The 18,047-nt window shown below is 38.0% G+C and overlaps 1 protein-coding gene and 1 long non-coding RNA gene across 2 annotated transcripts in view; one reads left to right on the top strand and one right to left on the bottom strand.

The window, feature by feature from the left end:
- The window catches only part of LOC135201026 (RAD50-interacting protein 1-like), a 153,155-nt gene extending 143,817 nt beyond the window's left edge, over positions 1 to 9,338 (top strand). The window contains exons 13-14 of the mRNA XM_064229871.1: positions 4,433 to 4,566; positions 8,052 to 9,338. Of these exons, the coding sequence (XP_064085941.1) occupies positions 4,433 to 4,566; positions 8,052 to 8,265 (348 nt within the window). The 3' untranslated portion in view covers positions 8,266 to 9,338. The remainder of the gene's footprint in view (positions 1 to 4,432; positions 4,567 to 8,051) is intronic.
- LOC135201031 (uncharacterized) overlaps positions 5,850 to 18,047 on the bottom strand; it is a 145,385-nt gene continuing 133,187 nt past the window's right edge. Inside the window, exon 3 of the long non-coding RNA XR_010311439.1 lies at positions 5,850 to 6,810. This is a non-coding gene — a long non-coding RNA (uncharacterized LOC135201031). The remainder of the gene's footprint in view (positions 6,811 to 18,047) is intronic.

Genomic DNA, 18,047 nt, shown 5'->3' with positions numbered 1-18,047 from the left:
AAAAAAGGGCACGTGTGTACGCAGTGCGCTAACTGAAAAGGATGGCCACCAGAGGCGCAGCAGTCGGCAGCATGGGATGGAGTAGTAGTAGTTGCTGCCCACTCTGTGGGTCGGCTCCCCTCTAGTGGGGGTTTTGTAGTAGGAGATTTCTATTGGTAAGTGGTTCGTGGTAGTGGTCTCACTCGCCCTAGTGTTCATACCGACACCCTCTTGGAGGGTGAGCGAGTCAGTAGTACTGACCTTTTCTTTATTTTATTTATTCTCTGGTATGTGTTAGTGCATTTACCTTAGAAATAATGGATTAAAGGATATTTCGCTGGGCGACACGAACCAATCGCCCAGAAATAGATTTTTCCTTACGTCAAAATCCCTTTTTTGTATGCTTCTATGTTGTATCGCCAAAAAAACTCACCATGTAATAAGTTCACTTTCCTCCAACCGAGATTGAAATAAAGTTCGGTTATGATTCTCTATTTGGGTAATGTTATATTGGCTGTTTTCTTACTGCAATAGTAATGCTCAGTACATGAAATGATTGCTTGAAATTAAATTATCAAAAGAAACCCGTACTTAACAGTATCTTGAGTGGGGACCATTCAGGTAGACATTTCCCTCCCCAATATCTCATCCCTAACAGTTTGGTGGCCAATATATCTATAGACACTAAGCTTATTAAAAAATTTTTTTTTTTTTGCACACTACAAAAATCCAATTAATGCCTGTACTACTAGGCTTTTTCGATATTGGGCTCCTTTGCTCCATCACACCCCATTCACAAACCATTACCCAAAGTTCATTCCCTATAGTATACAGAAACTACAAAATAACATTTTGGTTAGTACTAAAGCACCATCGGCCAACTACAAAGTAGCACCATATTGCAAATATTGAAAGTGAGCTTCGATACTATAGTTAAGCCACAGGAACACAGGAATTGAAATGACAGGTACAAAAACATAAGAATGATATTTGTATTCCATATAAGATATCCAGTTGGTAAGCTTTACCATCATCTCTCTCTTCAAATACTTGGATGAGAGAATCTCATTTTGCCCATTATAATCATCTACAGTAAAGTGTAGCGGTTTTTATTGAGGAATTTAGTAAACTTATGGGAATGGTTAAAATAAAAAAATAATCTGTGGGGACTTTAACCTATGGATGGACAACCCAGTCGTCTTTAATGAATTATTGGAATTCCATCAGTTGGTTGGTGGTTAGTTTTTTTTTTTTTTTTTTTTTTTTTTTTTTTACAACTTTTAACTAGATGTAGTGCATTAGATCTTGTTTTAAGTTACCGGGTAAGTACGTAATACCATCAGATAGTGTTGAGAAGTGCACCATCTCTGCTGAGCATAAACATTAAGTGTGATAAAGTAAATTTAACCCTTAATGGACAGATAGCTTCTCTGGAGTAGTGTAGTAATAATAGGTTTGGGGTGGTGGACAGATTGATCCTGTAGATAAGCAGTATTTAGCATTATCAATTTGGAAAGAATCGGGTGGGAAGAGGTGCCAATACTTCTGTAGCCCATAAATTCACTAATGGCAACTTTTACACTGGCTAAAATCAAGACTCTGCAGCTCATGCAAGCTTAGTAGTGATTTTGATTTTGAGAGGGGAATGTACATAAGCTCAAACTAGTGGTGGCAGAGTTTCATAATTTTTCATTCACCTGTCTGACGCATGATTCATGCCTTATTAATCTATTTTTCTTTTCAAAGATGGAAGAAATCTTATGTTATTGTGTAAAACTATTTTCCATATAGCAAAATTGACGTGAACGAAATGAAGCGATAAAAAAACGTCATATCACAACCACTGATATACGTTACCAAATAGATAGGAGACACTTATTACAAGTAGTATCGTATAAACATACTAGTCCTTACATTATCATTTCAGTAGTATTAAGTTGAACGTAGTTGAACGATTTCATTAGTTAAATTTTACAGAAAACATTGGAAACTCATAAAATGCTATCAAATAAAAAAAAAATAATTATAAACTAACAATGTGAACCATGCGACCTCACTCTATTGCTTTTGATGTCGCTATGTGTGCGGGCATCTAATGTCATTGTGTCATTTATCGGTCTAAGAAACGTCCCTCACTGCACGAGAGACAATTATTGCACTGGATTCGGTGCAAGTTCCTTTTAGAGAGATATATCAAGAAAGCTTAATATACCGGAGAGAATCATACATAGATGAATCAAATTGTTTAGAGAATGGAAAAGTTTTAAACATGGGTCTAGAGGTGGAACTCCTTGAAGCACCACAAGAGAGCAAGATAATACAGTGGTGTAAATGTTGCTGAGCAACATGCATTTGTGAATTTTTAATTCTAGCGCCTCGTCATGGTATTGCTGAACCAGGAATCATGACTAGCTCTATGCCTGTGACTGGTGTTTGACGATTAGATGGAGAGAAAGAGATTTTTAAAAATAACTTGAAATCTTTGTTAGATTTCTAATGAATAAGCAAACTTACCTTTGGTGGATGAGAGACTCAGTTAGACTTACTCTTTTTGTTTTGTTTTTATCAGTGTCCAGTGGATACCACGGATAGGGAGGGAAACAGGTTCAATGATGCATGCATTTTTTTTCTTTAAACCTAGAATACATTTTATTGGGAGATACTTTATTAACATCGGCCTAATCCCTCCATCACTCCTATACGGCACCTCCACTGACCTCCACATCTCAGGCGACCCGATCCAACTTCTTGCTACGAACTCCATCGCATGAAAGCATCACTAATGATAACGGTTATTTTAAAATTCCCCTCACTGACAACCGAAGCCCTAAAATCCATGTTTATACTTAAAATCCATGTTTATAAAATATTTTCTGTTCAAAGATACTTTATCTTTCATTCCCCAATATATTGGCATTCGTTCGTGTTACATCCTGTATGATTGTTGTAGCTGCCAATAAAAAAAAAAAAAAAAATAACGAAAATAATCAAATAAAGCAGGTCAATATAGATATCGATTTAAATATTCATTCACATTACTACATATCCGAGTGTATACTGCAGAAAATAGATCTAGGCTAATCGTGTGGAAATCAGAAGTCAAATTTAGGCCCACTACATGTGTCATACAAATTATTTTATTGATCAAAGGACAAAATTAGTTTATTAAACATCGCTATTAAAGAATGCTGACGCCTTAATGTATTATTTATCGCCTGTAGGAGACGAAATGACAACACCCCAGTGCAGTACGATACATTGGGTCAAGAGTCAAGTGGCAGCAAAGCCAACTTCAAAATGTTTATGCTGTCATGAAGCTAGAGTTGAGAATAAAATTAGAATTTGTGGACCCATCGGTATATATTTTTCTTATTTTGCAAAATAATGATCCATGATACGTTAATAAGTATACTCGATTCTAATGTAATTTATTTCAAGTATAGCATTTTTGAAAGGAAATATTATTTATTGTTAAGTAAATATTGAAAGGAAATATTATTTATTGTTAAGTAAATAATCTGGCACCTGCATATGGCAATATTTCCATAACAAACAGTGAATTAAGAAACTACGCCAATTCTTCGTGGGCTGACTGTACTGCTTCTGTCTTATATGACATCTTTTTATAAATTTCCTCATAAATATACCAAAGGGCTGCTGTTGGTTTTAGTTCTTGTCTTTTATGATAGTATGTCAGTTGTAAATGTAATTTTGCAAGGAAAAATGCAAAGAAATATTTGAAACATGTACAAATAAAAAAAGTTACTGAATCTTTGATCTTGGTAAATTTATGTAGTGAATATTTTTCACCAAATATGTTAAGAATTTGTTACCGATTTGATCTCTTATCTATTTAATATTGCGTGAGTTGTAATTATAATTTTACAATATAAAATAAAATCATTTATTAGTTAAAACATATATAAGTTGGCAAAATATACAACTGTCTTGTAAAAGAGTCCCCACAATGGGTTGTAAATAGTAATTTTCAACTTCTTGCGGAAGGTAGGGAACATTTTTTATCTTTCACCACTTGCATTTGCATTTCTTCCTCTTTCCATTGACATGTTTTTTTCGTAAATGGGCAGACCTCAAAGTTTACCCGGCCTGAGGAGCTGCTTATTGATTTTTTTTCTTCGAGGAAAGGAAACACAGGCACAAATCAAACCAGCTTGGAAGGAGAGCATAAGTGTAAGCGTCTACTCTCCAAGGTGGTTAAAGAAAACTGGCGCATCACGGAGTGCAGTGCGTGGTCGCTGACCAGCAACAACCTCATACGCGCAGGAGTTGCTAGATCTCACAGACTCCTTACTGTACAAGCTTTTATTGTTTTAACCAGTTTCCAGCTGGCGCTAAGATTTATCCTATTGTTAAGACAGGGTTTGTTACCTATGAAAAATACAAATTGCTTAAGAATTTGTCATATTTTAAATATCAAATGGTTTATTTTCAGTACGTTTATGAAGAAGTAATACTGCAAACCAGGTTCAGTGATATTGGAGCTGCTCAGCTTAAATTTGACATGACTCGTGGACTTTTCCCAATATTTGGAGAATTTACGCAGAAACCTGAGAACTACTTTAAACTGTAAGTTTGAATGCTTCAGTTTTGCTTTATTCAACATTCAGTGTATTTACTTTCAAATTTAGGTTTTGATAAATTTTTAGATGTTGCAGTGAAAAGAAGACTCCTTTTTTGTATGTCTTCAGAGAACCAAGTTTTGAGCTCAGTGATGTTATACCAATGACTAGTTATATGCAGTATAGTTACTTATGTAATATGATAAGCTTTTCAAGAGAAAAGAACATCAGCATAATTTACTTGTAATAACTATTCTTCAGAATTTCATTAGCCTAAAGATATTTTTGTTGAACTTGATTAATTATTGTATGTGTATTTAAGTCAATTAATTAGTGAGCAAGATAAAAATGAGGAACAATAGTATATTAGTTTTTCCCATAAGTATTCAAAGAGCATTTCATATACCATCATCACCTTTAAGAATTTAGGAGACATTTCATCACCATTAAAGCTCTTATAATCTTTGCTTTTGCAGGCAATTAAGAGAATTAAATAGTTTTTTGTGATGGAGTAATGAAGGTTGGTCCGTGTTGTTCCTGTCAAGTCAGTGATAAGTTTACATAGCCATTTTTAGACTCATCCCTATTGTATGATTCTTAGCATGTGGTATACTCTAATCACTTGTCAGTCAAGATGCATATAAAAGGAACAAGTTCTGTAACAACTTGCTGTTAAGGTTATTGCTGATGACACTAGATAGTTTAATGAGTAATATTTTTTTTTGTTTCTTCATTCTACTTACTGGAGATTGATCTTAAGGAATTTTATGTTATTCTCCCTGTAAAGATATACAGATTCGTCAACCATTTGCACCTTGTTATTTTATTGGTTGGACTATGAAGATGGTACACGAACTACCAACCTTCCTCTTCTTCGTTCTAGACCTCTTATGATTTAGTAATTTCAGTTTGAAGGGTTTGGAGCAAAACAAACATTATTGGAGTGCTTGGGAAGGTGGTACACACTACCAAGCATATGATGAACCAAAACAAACATTATTGCAGGCTACCGAGATTCAAACATTTGTATATATACTGTGTATACATATATGCACACATACACATATTCATATATACAATGATAAAAACTTTGGCATTTGGAAACATCTGTAATCTCTCTGAAATAAGATGAAAAAGAGTTAGATGTTAACACACTCCTGGTATCGAGTGTGGTGACTTGAGTGGAAGGAAGTTAGGGTACGTCATTTTGCTTGAGCTTCTGGGGGAGTAATCTGATGTGTTGTATGCTCTGATGTTGTTGTTTATTAAAATGATAAATGAAAAAAGATGTAATCAAGAAACCATGTTCTTTTCTTTTTAGACTTACAAGTGTGAAAATGTAAAAAAATCTACACAAGTATAAAACAATTTGTAATTTTGTTTTTTGTGCTTCTCTTCTGTCTCCCTACTCTGGAGATACTTTAGTAGAAAGTTCATACGTGAACCCATTTACTTTATATTTATTAAATTACCGAAAAAATAATTTCATTAGTGAACACAATGTTTACGTTTGGTTAAGCTTCTTGGTAAAGAAGGGGTTCTCACCTGATTCTTGTGATGTTTGGGTGAACTGATGACATACAAAGTATTTAATATTGGCTTGAGGAGCAAAATAATTTGTGAACCCTTCAATTGTGTCCTGCAATGAATCTTGTTAAGAGTCAAAGTATTGTATACTTCCTGAACTTCTAGACCTGCAGTATTAAGTAACAAAGCCTTCTGCTGCTCTTCATTTATTTCCCCTGGTGCTTTTAGATAAACCAGAAAGCTGCCTATGCACCTTTTCCATCTTGTAAAAACTGACTTAGAATCATTATTGATACTAAAGCTTTCAAGAATTTTGACATATATCAGCATTTTTGCTGTGAGATACTTGGAAGTTAGGGTCAGGCTACGAATTCGGGAATTTGGAAGAGTTTTGGGCTACCAATGGGAAGTTTTGACCCAGGATTTGGGAAGTTATCTATCAAGGCTAAACCACCTTATTTTGTTGCTTTAAACTCACAACTATCTTGCCATAGTGCTTGAAGAATGCTGGTTCAAGTGTATTGAAGCTATCTAATTGAGATTGTCTTCATTTTCAGATAGACTTCATCGGATTAGGGTTGTTGTCTTCCACTTCTTTGTTTAGGAGGTTAAGTGTAGGCTAGGCTCCATATGGCTGTTGAGTTCGTAACTTGCGTCACCACTGTTGTATGTGTCTGCATACACTATATAGCACCTAACACATACTACAATTCTTCACTCTTACCTGCAGGTAGAGAAAAGATAGTACTATTTTAGTATTTGAGGTGTAGTCCCATTTCTCGTTGCCGAATTCAGAAGATGGACGATAATAAAGTGATATCTTCTTGCTTGTGTTTATTGGCTTAGTTACATTGAAGGTGCATAGTAGAATATACAAATTACAAAAAGCATATAAAATGGAATCATAATAACAAAAAGCATATAACATAGAATCATAATAAACATGTAAGCATCAGAGCTGTTTGTCGGACTTGATACTGATACAATAATAATTGGTTACACTTACAACATTTAAGCATGATGCAATGCTGTGCAACAGCTCTGAAATGAACGCTTCTACCGATGACAGGCGGTTTATGAAATTCAAGAAAGAAGTGACATGCAGTGTAGTGAGGCATGGGGAGGTTGCTAGTTCTGACAAAGATGCTGCCAAGGACTATATTGAAGAGCTTAAGCACAGTGTAAAGGCTGAAGGTTTTGTTCCTGAAGTGTTCAGTTTTGCTGACACTGTCCTGTTTTGGAATAAAATGCCAAACAGGACCAGGACCTATTTCATCCAAGAAAAGTCATTGCCAGGCTCAAGCCAGTGAAGGAAAGGCTAACTCTTTTACTCTGTGGGAATGCAAGTAGGGATTTAAAAAGGACCTTTGCTTGTTTAAGAAAGATAATGTAATGATCAATAAATTAAATGTGATTTGGATGGTTGACAGTAAGGTTCATCTCATGGGAGGATATTATGTCTGTGGGCATGTCCATGGACTTGGAGGCGAGTGATGACGTGGGCAGAGTTAACAAAACAGAGCTCACAACAGATGAACTACAGGACCTTCAAAGGAGCAGCAGTAAAGAACTGATAAGGAATTGTCTTCAGAGGAGGAATGGGAAAGGGAGAAAGTTTCGAGTTCATTAATAAAAGAAATGTGCACTGGGGGAAAGTGGAGTTTACTTGAAAAATATCACCCTGACAAAACTGAGTGACAATGCTTTCTCTGACTTTAGAAACATTGTAAAATTAATGCAAAAAACTAGGGCTACATGTAGCAGCTTATGCCTGTCTTTTAACACAAAGTATAATTAATCAAGGCACTTATGCTGGCAGTTCCTCAGCCAAAATCAGTTTATAATTGTTGCATGGTCTACTTTCTTTGCTTTAGGCAAATAGAACCACTTACAGTATTCAGTTTTCTATAGGTATCTGAAGTGCTCCAGTTGTGTAAATTTAATGCTTTTCAATTTCTTCCACAGGATAAAAGAATCTGTCATTTTGTTAAATTTGCCACATGGTACAACTTTCCTCCTTCGTGACACAATACGCATGTGGAATGATGACCAAGATACATTTAGTCTGGTTGTTTCTCCAGTGAAAGCCTTAGCTGAACATGGGATCACGGTGCTATCTCCAAGAGAAGCTGATACTATTATGAACATAAGAATTTATAATCAAGACCAATTTATGTAATTACTGGCAACATTGAAATTTGTTTGTACTATGGGTATCAAAATGCAGAACTGTACTGCATTTTAGTATAATACAAGTCCGTTGGCCTTTTGTTAGTGCTGTTGTGCAAAAGATGTATTTAATATCTCCATTAATTAGAACACAAAAACTGCTTTTAAGGATAGCTTTTACTTTGTTTTTAATTTCTCTTTGATTATTTACATTAGAACTAATTGTATATATGCAGAATGTCTAACATGGTATTTTTTCAAGCTCATAGTCATTACACATTTTTTTGAATGGTAATAGTATTGCAGTAACATAAAAATATAATGTGAATCATAAATGGTAGGTAAATTCATATTACGAACATTTTAAACTTTAGAAGTCATGGTAATTGATTTTTTTTTTTTTACCCTGTAATTTAAGGATTTTGTATTTGGGGTAGGAAATAGGAAATGTAGACAGTGTCATAGTAACTTGTGTAAAAGCAATTAAAGGTACAGTGCACACACTGCTGTACAGAACTCAAATTTAAATGTGATTTATGTCGCATAATCATTCATTGTGTTTTTAAACAGTCTTGCATCTGTATTTATGATCTATGACAAAGTATCATCACCCCTTTTTGTTAGTTGATGTCTATCAGTTCTTGTTTAAAAATAGAGTCATGTTTCTCATTACTTGTAATTATGTACATAATATATTTGGGCTTTGGATTCTGGAATAACATTTATTGCTTGTCATTAACAAGAATTTTATGCTAACTACTGACAGTGTTACATGTTCATGCCTAAAAAGTTTTTCATTGGCATCTTAATTTTCTACCTGGTATCCATAGAAAATATACATTAAATATTTAATCCAAACATTATTTGTTAATGGAAATTAATCCTATGATAATTTTATCGGCTGAAAACATATCATAATAAAGGAAAGTGATACCTTATAAACTGTCTATGGCAGCACTCCAACACATCATTACTTTCTAGTTCAAATAGTGTTGTGTGGTCGAACATCTTTTGCACAAACCAGTACTGCTTCTGATGAAATATTTTGTTAATTGTTGTACATAAATAAACTTGGATATGGTTTTTCTGTTACTACATCCCCCCCCCCCCCCCCCTTCTCTCTGCTGTTATATGTTTGGTTTCAGAAGTTTGAATTGGTTGCATACCTGTAACTTAATCACTGCATATGGTTTTTCACAAAGATTGAACATTTCATCGTATCGTAAAATTTCCAGCCATTGAGGAAAGACCAATGCCAGTCAGGTTTTAATTATTTTATACTCAACCCCCAGGTAAAAATTTATTGGTTTTTGTTCAAATCTTTTAAGAGGATAAGACACTGCAGTCCTTATGATGATGTCTATGGGACAATCAAGGTGAGGAATGGATCTTATCTGTTTGACAAGGGAATTAGTAGTCCACAATATTCTAAACAATCCAAATGAGTTCTCTAAATGCCATTTGCCACCTTACTAGCTGACAAAAGGCAACAGTAAAAATAAAATGGAATGAGATAGGTGGTGGTCACAAAAATGAGTTGGAAAACAGAATGAAAAATTAATGATTATGATAATTATGATAAAATAAAATTTGTAGACTTACCCTCTGTCATTTAGCTTTATCAGTAGTGTGGAGGCGAGTGGGGTAGGGTTTTCAATGACAAGGAAAGTATTTAGTACCTAAAACACTGATTATATCCTTATTTTTTAGGTAAAACTTACCCTCATCATTTATTTGATTCCAACATTATGTGCTGGAGGTAGGCAAGAGATTCCCCATAACCAAATTATCAGACATCAATATGAATATCCTCATTCCTGTTTACCTGATGAACATGATCCCATGGCAAGTACTTGATGGATGAGGATCATCTTCAAGCGAGGTCTAATATCAGAACTTGAACCCTATATGGCCACTGGTTGATGAAATGCCTCAGGTCTTGCAGAGCTGACAGAAGCTACAATCACATTGAGCAAAGTCTGTTGAACTTTGTGTGGACGGGGCATTACAGGTTCAAGATAGCACTTATAATGCTTCAGAGCCCAAACAGCATAAAACAGCTCTCCTTCCTCAGGAGTTAGTTTCTAGCAAAGGGAGAGAGAACTCTGGGAAAAGCTTTGGCTTTTAACACTGTTCTTGGCACGAAAGGACGCCAGAAAAGCTAATTCTGCTCCAGTATGTGAAAACCCTAATAATGATGATATCACATGTAATTCATTTATTCTTTTAGCTGAAGCCAAGGCCACCAGAAAGAGGGTTTTCAAAGAAAGAGCCTTGAGAGTAGACTCTCAGGTGCTCAAAAGGAGGGCCTCTCAGGTGTCCTCAAACAACATCTAGGTTCCATAAAAAGAGGTTTCTGAAGAACGTTCGGCATTTCCAGTTGAAATAAACAAAGTTTCACATAAGTCAACATCCTTTCAAATATCTAATCCAGTATGTATACCTAAAAACAGAAGCCAGTATGGATTTATAGCCTTTGATGGGGAAACAGACAAATCTTTAGCATAACTTAAATGTAGGAACTTTATTACATTAATTTTGGTGCAAAGACATGAAATGCCCCTGGACATGCATCATGGCTCCCACTGTTTCTGATAGAATATATTAGTGGAATTTCTCCTTACAGTGAGGGTATAGTAAGTAGACTACTTTGAAAAGCTTCTAGCTCTGAGGAGCTTGTCGACAGTCTCCAAGCAGTAAGATAAAGCATGTCAATATTTCTGTGAAGCATCCCTGTTCCATTCTCTAAGTACATTTATTCAAAAAGGTAATTTCTAATGACATTTCTAGAAAGCCTGTGAATCAATGCCTCCTTGGCCACCAAGGTGCAATTAGAATCATAGTGGTGATCCAGGATTCCCTCAATTTCTTGAGCACTTCCCTCAACAGTGGTAACATAGGAAATGCATATACAAATAGGTTTGCCCAGTCTCAAGCCATAGGATCTACTGCCCAGGCTTGAGGGTCTGGAACTTGAGAGATGTACATCTGGAGAAGATTCATCTTTGTTGCAAAGAGATTGATGGGAGGTTGGGAAACTATACAAATTGCCTCGCACACAGTTGGGTTTAACATCTGTTCATGGGAAAGTACCTGTGCTATGGAGGAGTTACAGTAGTTGCATTTGACAACGTTCTCAAGGGTTGTTTGTAAAAGAGAGAGAGAGAGAGAGAGAGTGGCTGGCTGTTTTGGTTGTTGGCTCGTTAGGGTGTTTGTGTTCCTGTGAATGGATAGTTAACAAGTGAATTGCTCGTTCCGTGAGGGGTGGTTGTGTCTGTTGGGTTGGTCACAAGTCTGGTCTGTATTTTTTTTTGAGTCAGTCTGTGAGCAGAGCCTGTGATGGTCAGTAGTGTTGGCAGTGGTCTATGAAGAGTATTGAAAGCATTGATGGTCCGTTAAATTGTGTGTTCCTGATTTGTTGTTAAGTTTGATATTGTTTGCTTAGATTTGTTGTGCCTATATTGTTAGATTTGTTGTGCTTGTGAGTTTCTGTTGAGTTAAATATAAGTTGAGGGTTATTGTTGGTGAGCTGTTGTGATTTCTTGATGTTGTTGGTGGGTGTGTGTATTGGCTTGTTATATAGTTTTTTGTGTTTTTAGTGATTGTTTGTGCAGTGGTCTTTTGTTGTGGTTGTTGTCCTTGTTAGGTTGTTTGTGTGTTGTGTTACAACGGCCATATCCAGTGGACAGTGCAGCTCCTTGCCCTGAGCATGTTGAGTAGTTGGTAAGTACATGTTTTGAGTTTTTTGTTTTTTTGGTTTGTGATCCTGCCACAGTGCCAGACAACTTGGCACGTCTGTCAGTAGATTTACTCGACCACATACAAACTGGGGCATTTAGACAGTGTCACTCTCCTCTGTCCAGAGGAGTAAATCCATGGTGATTGCTACAATTGTTTCAGACCTCATGTCCCCTTGATACGATAGAGAAAAGCTTTCTGAGAAGACAGAAATTACTTTGTTGGTCACTGCACTTTCCAGCTTCTGCAGCCCTTATTGGTTAGCCAACAACTCCTTGTAGTTTATGTGCAGATTACAGATATCTTTCAATTGGCAATCATACTCTAGAAGCAACCTGATTCACCATAACTATACTGTGAAAGGTCTGGGCATGGGAACTCTTAAAGACTTCCCTGCAAGCAGTATATCTTCAGACATCACATCCACCAACGAAGGTAAAAGAACAGATATGGGTTCCAGGGCACTAACTCGTGGATTACATCAAAAGTTAAGTATACGTATCATAGTTTTACCAGACCACTGAGCTAATTAACAGCTCTCCCAGGGCTGGCCTGAAGGATTAAGAGTTTTTATGTGGCTGAAACCAATTGGTTTCTTAGCAATGGGACCTACATCTCATTGTGGGCTCCGAACCACATTATATCTAGTCTCATCCGTAGTCGAGCACCTGGGACTAACTTCTCAAGAGAAGATGTGACCTAACCGAGAAAGCCAGTATTTGGCTGGCATGCTTCCTAAGGAGGCGAATTTGCTTGCAATTGATAAGAGATTGTCTACTTGAGCATGTGTCAGAAAAAACAGAATATATCACCACGAGATGGTTCCAGAGAAGACTCCGCTGTTTATTAGTATCCCTACGGCTTTTGCTAAGCCCAGAGCTAGCTCTTTTGTCCTTACGCAATCCTCTCTGGACTTTCGATGATAATCCAATCATTCAGCTACAGAAGTATATCTTTACTCCTAGTAAGTGAAGCCATTTCATAAAGGGGGATAAGACCCTGGTGAAAACCTGAGGTGTGGAATTGGTAATTCTTTCCCCCAAAGACAAAGAGTAGGAACTATCTTGAATGTTGGTGAATGGGGACATGAAAGTAAGCATCTTTCGTGTCAAACGTAAACATCAATGCCTCTTCCTCCAAGGCAGCTAAGACAGTGAAGGCCAACTCCATGGAAAAAAGGGACAGATGGACACAGAGGTTGAGCATGAATACATTCAAGACAGGCCTCCAACCTCCCATTGCCTTTGGAACTAGGAATAGCCTTTTGTAAAAACCTAGCAATGTACCTGGTATTTCCTCTATATGTAGCTGCCTTCTCTAACAGAGAAGCAACTTCTTGGCTCAAGACCCTTCTCTTCTCTAAGTTGCCTTGTATGACTGAAAGGCTATGGGATGGTTTGATAAAGGAGGTTAACTCTTGAAAGGAATGCAATAGCATTCCAAAAGTAATTTGCTACCCGAGTCTACCCCTAAGTGTTCCCACACTTCAGCAAAGAGGCCTAACCTGTCCCCACAGGCATCTTAGGGTTCAAGAAGTCCCTTTGCAAAATGGGATCTGGAACTTTGCTAGAAAAAAGATGCTTTCCTCCTTCCTGCACTTAGGACATTTAAAAGAAGACGAGGAAGACACAGGCGACTTTCCTTTAGAGGCTTGGGACTGATGGATAAAATCACAATTTTTTAGAGTAAATTGTATTTTTCCTAACTATACAAACCTGAGGTTCTTTACACGGAATTACTTTCAGCATAGGCTGGAATTACAGCCGTTAAATTCTTGAACAAGGTGGTTAGGCAGTAACTACTGTCTGGTGTCTGGTAGGCGGGTAAGCCCTCGTGCCCGGATGTAAACACTTCACTTTGCCTTACGGCCCAGGTTCAGAACACTTCACTTTGCCTTTCGGCCCAGGTTCAGATTGAGGGGTGGCATGAGGTGGGCATAAATGTAAAGGACCTCAGGTTTGTATAGTTAGGAAAAATACAATTTACTTTCGAAAATTGCGATTTGTTCCTACACGATATACAAACCCTCCGTCCTTAACATAAGGACTTACTGATTGGTGGGAGGAAACGTGAGTGAGCCTCTAGAACTGACTGGAGTTCTGCACACCTGGGCTATTTCTCCTGGTCGTAAGAGCGAGGAGTGCCCTCCCTCTGAACACTTGATCAGAGTATAGGAGCTGCATGGTCAGTCAGACTTCTGGGCCTTTCCGAAATTAGTGAGGAATCGTAACTCACCTGAAAAAGGGCTGGAAAGAATATTTAAAGTCAGGGGCATTAATGCAAAGTTCTGGGAAGGGTTGCATTATTGCCAGTCTCCTTCCTCCCCTTCCTAGAGGAAGGAGCGGGATTGCTTCTATGATTCTGATAAGAAAAATAAAAAGGAAGCTCGATGTGCAAACTTACCGCATCAATCGCCCGACCAGCTAGTGTAAGTTCATGTCCTATCCTCAACCTGAAGGAAGAGGAGGGGAAGGTGGAGAGGCCAGTCACTCTTGCATCCTTCTTACCTCTAGAACCGCACACCATAGGCAAGATGCAACTTGTCCTCTTGAAGGAGCCGGGTAAACAACCACAACCTGCAAGCATCCACCACCTGTCCAAGGAAAAGAGGTTCCAAGGACCTGTTGGCAGACCTGAAGGAAGAGATGGATATGGTCCAAGGACCTGTGGGCAGACCTGAAGGAAGAGATGGATATGGTCGCAATGAGACCTCATCTATCTTCCGGTCCGACATATTGTTCGGCGTGATGAAATGTACCCATCCACTGGACTATCCAACTGCACCAACTGCATTTAAGTCTCTAACGATCTCGTAAGACTCAGAGAAAGACTTGTCATTAGACACTTCTGCACTGGCAGTCTGCAGTGGATAAAGGCATCGACACTCAATAGGACAAAGTAATGAATGATCTGGATCAACCAATACAAAGTCCACAGTGCGGATCATGAAGGACTCTTGACTCGTCAACAGATGCCGACTGATTGCGCTGTCATGCGTCCAAGACGTAGTCACAACATGACACCCGTCATTTGAAGGGTTATGCTGAGAACAACCATACAAATCATCTATCTTATTCACCAGCGATGTTGAGAGACGAGATGATGATTATCGCGAAGCATGTGCCCATCAACCGATAGTGACTGAGGTCCCTGTGATGGCAAGACAGAAGTTTCTCATTAGTAGTTGAATCTCAACCAAGGAGAAACAATACTATATTACTAGTGAATGACTAAGGTGAATGTGGACCTACGTCTTCACGGCTGAATTGAGAGAATTAAACTCTCAAGATTCTGATCATAGAAAAAGTCCTGTCAATGACACCACAGAGAAGATGGCTTTAATCCCTGTTGTTTTACAGAGGACTGAAAAAGTTGTTCTGCTATTGCTGCAAGAAAGTTGGAGTGCAATGAAAGCAGTAATGAAAAAAACAGGGATTGTACTGACTGAAGAACTGCTTCTTGTGGGTTGGATCAGGGAGAAAGTTTCTATTTACTTTGGAAGCAGAGCTAGTCAGGCACGGAACAAGCGAAGTCTTCCATTGTTTATTTACAATTCAGGGTGAACAAAGAATAATTGAACACCTTACGAATTAGGAAAAGTATATTAAAAGATAAAACTCAAATTGTCTGACGAAAATCATTGTGTCATCGCAGCGGCCGATGGGGCAGGTGCTATGGAACAGAAGACTATGCTACAGAATTCTGTTATACCATGGGGTAAACAGAAAGATGATACCGAGTCTAATGATATAGTACAGTGGTCCCCCCCCTTATTCGTGGGGGATGTGTGCCAGACGCCCCCATGAATAGTTAGAACTCACGAATAGTTGAAACTACTATAAAAATGCTTGAAACCTCCTATTTTGTTAGTTAAAACTCAAGAAAAACCCACTAAAAATTTTTATACCTGGTGTTTTAAATAGCTTCATCACAAAAAGTGCATTTTATGATAAAAAAAAAATGAATTTGTGGATATTTCTCATAGAAAAATACCGCGAATAGCCAAATTTTCCGCAAATAATGCGGGGAAATGTTCCAGAGAGAAATCTGCAAAATCATGAGTCCGCGAATCCAGAGAAAGCGAATACCGGGGGTCCACTGTATATCTCTGTCTGAAAATTCTCGTAACGGTAAATGTGGTGCAGGAGAGATGGGCATTCTGATCCAACCAAAGACCTAAGTCTGTGATTGCTGGGCAGAGAGCTTCAAATTAGCAGTGAATCCTTGACAGAGAAGAAACAATACCAAACCAAAATGAATCTCTGAGAGCGAGAAGTGCTGAGACAGAGCCTTATACCACTCCCTCGACTTGTCATACTGAGTTGCCTGGTAGTGCATGCCATGAAGGAATGCGTTCGGCTAGAACCATCGAGTGCAAAAAAGATACACTCAAGCATTTCAACCGAAATGGGAGGGAAGAAAACCCTCTTGTTCGGTGATAATGCAAATGCTGTGGTGTTGCTGGAAAACAATACCACTGGTTATCTCAAAATCAAAACTGGTAACTCTTGGGAGACCTGAAAGGCTGTCCTGAGTTTCAGGATAATTAAGAGAAGGTACTATCCGTTTCGGTCACATACCAGAACTGGTTGTTCCCAAAACAATAGCACTGGAGAGGCGTTCAATCCTCTCGGAGCTATCCATCCTGAAGAGATTGACGTATGTTTGGTAAGATCCTAAGATTGAACCAAAAACATGGTCTCTTGGGTTTGAACTCTGAGGAGTAGACGCCATAGAATTCCTCTTATTTCCTTGTTCATTTTGGTCTAACCAGGAAATACAGTGGTACCTCGAGATACGAAATTAATCCATTCCGAGGCACCCTTCGTATCATGAGGTTTTCGTATCTTGGACCACATTTTACATGTAAAATGGCTAATCAGTTCCAAGCCCTCCAAAAACACCCCAGTAATTTCATAATAAAGCTAAATTGACCTATAAACAATGAAATACTACAACAAATTGGACCATTCAATACCTAACTTAATAGGCTAATTACCTGTAAATAAAGTGTATTAGTGTACATGGTATACAAGAAATACTGTACGTTTGTAGTAAAATGTGGAAGCTTACCTTTCGAGTGAGGCTATCTCCGAAAGTGGCGGCAGAGGAGGAGGACAAACGGCAGATATGTACGTACGTACGTACACTTAACTTTACGAAACACATAAAAAAATGTAAGGAAAAGTAACTAAAATTTACGAAACACATTAACAAAACTGTAACACTTAACTTTACAAAAAACTAAAATAAAAAAATTTTTTTGTCTTTATTTGAATTTTAAATTTTATTTTACTTTTTTAAACTTCATCACCACTTTCAACTTTCTGTTTTTTATCACTTGGTTCTTCCTTTTTGCTTACTCCTGCTAATGCTAAAGGCCTCTTTAAAAAATAACTATCCAAGGAAGATTGCTTCTGCCTACTTTTCACAATGTTCCTGAAACGACTCTGGCGAACGTCATCGAACTGCGCAAGCATACGACCTGTGTGAGCCTTTTCGGGGTGTCTTTTTCTATAAACGATTGCACTTTATGAAAAGCGGCTAGAACATCCTTAATTTCTGCCGTTGTCATAGGGTTGCCTTCGTCCTCCTCGCCGCTGCTAGAGAACTCCTCTTGAACGACGTCATGTTGCATGGCCTCCAACTCCTTCAGGTCATCCGTCGTAAGCTCCTCTTGGTGCTCCTCGAGAAGGTCGTTGATGTCGTCCTCGTTGACGACCAGCCCCATGGACTTGCCGAGTGCAACAATCTTGTCAAGATCTGGTTGCAAAACAGTTTCAGGATCGTCAACTGTTTCTGGATCTGCAGCACCAGCTTCGCCCACGTCGAATCCCTCGAAGTCTTGGGCGGATACGGCATCAGGCCAGAGTTTCCTCCACAAGGAATTCAAGGTTCGCCTCGAAACCTCCTGCCAAGCTTGGTCGATGAGTCGGATGCATATGACGATGTCGAAATGCTCCTTCCAAAATTCACGCAAGGTGAGGTTTGTGGTATCAGTGATGTCGAAACATCTCTCGAAAAGATGTTTTGTGTACAGCTTCTTAAAGTTCG

Source organism: Macrobrachium nipponense, chromosome 27, assembly GCF_015104395.2.
Source record: "Macrobrachium nipponense isolate FS-2020 chromosome 27, ASM1510439v2, whole genome shotgun sequence".
Taxonomy (NCBI): domain Eukaryota; kingdom Metazoa; phylum Arthropoda; class Malacostraca; order Decapoda; family Palaemonidae; genus Macrobrachium; species Macrobrachium nipponense.
Note: the sequence above shows the minus strand (reverse complement) of the source record. Positions and strands in the feature narration are given on the sequence as shown.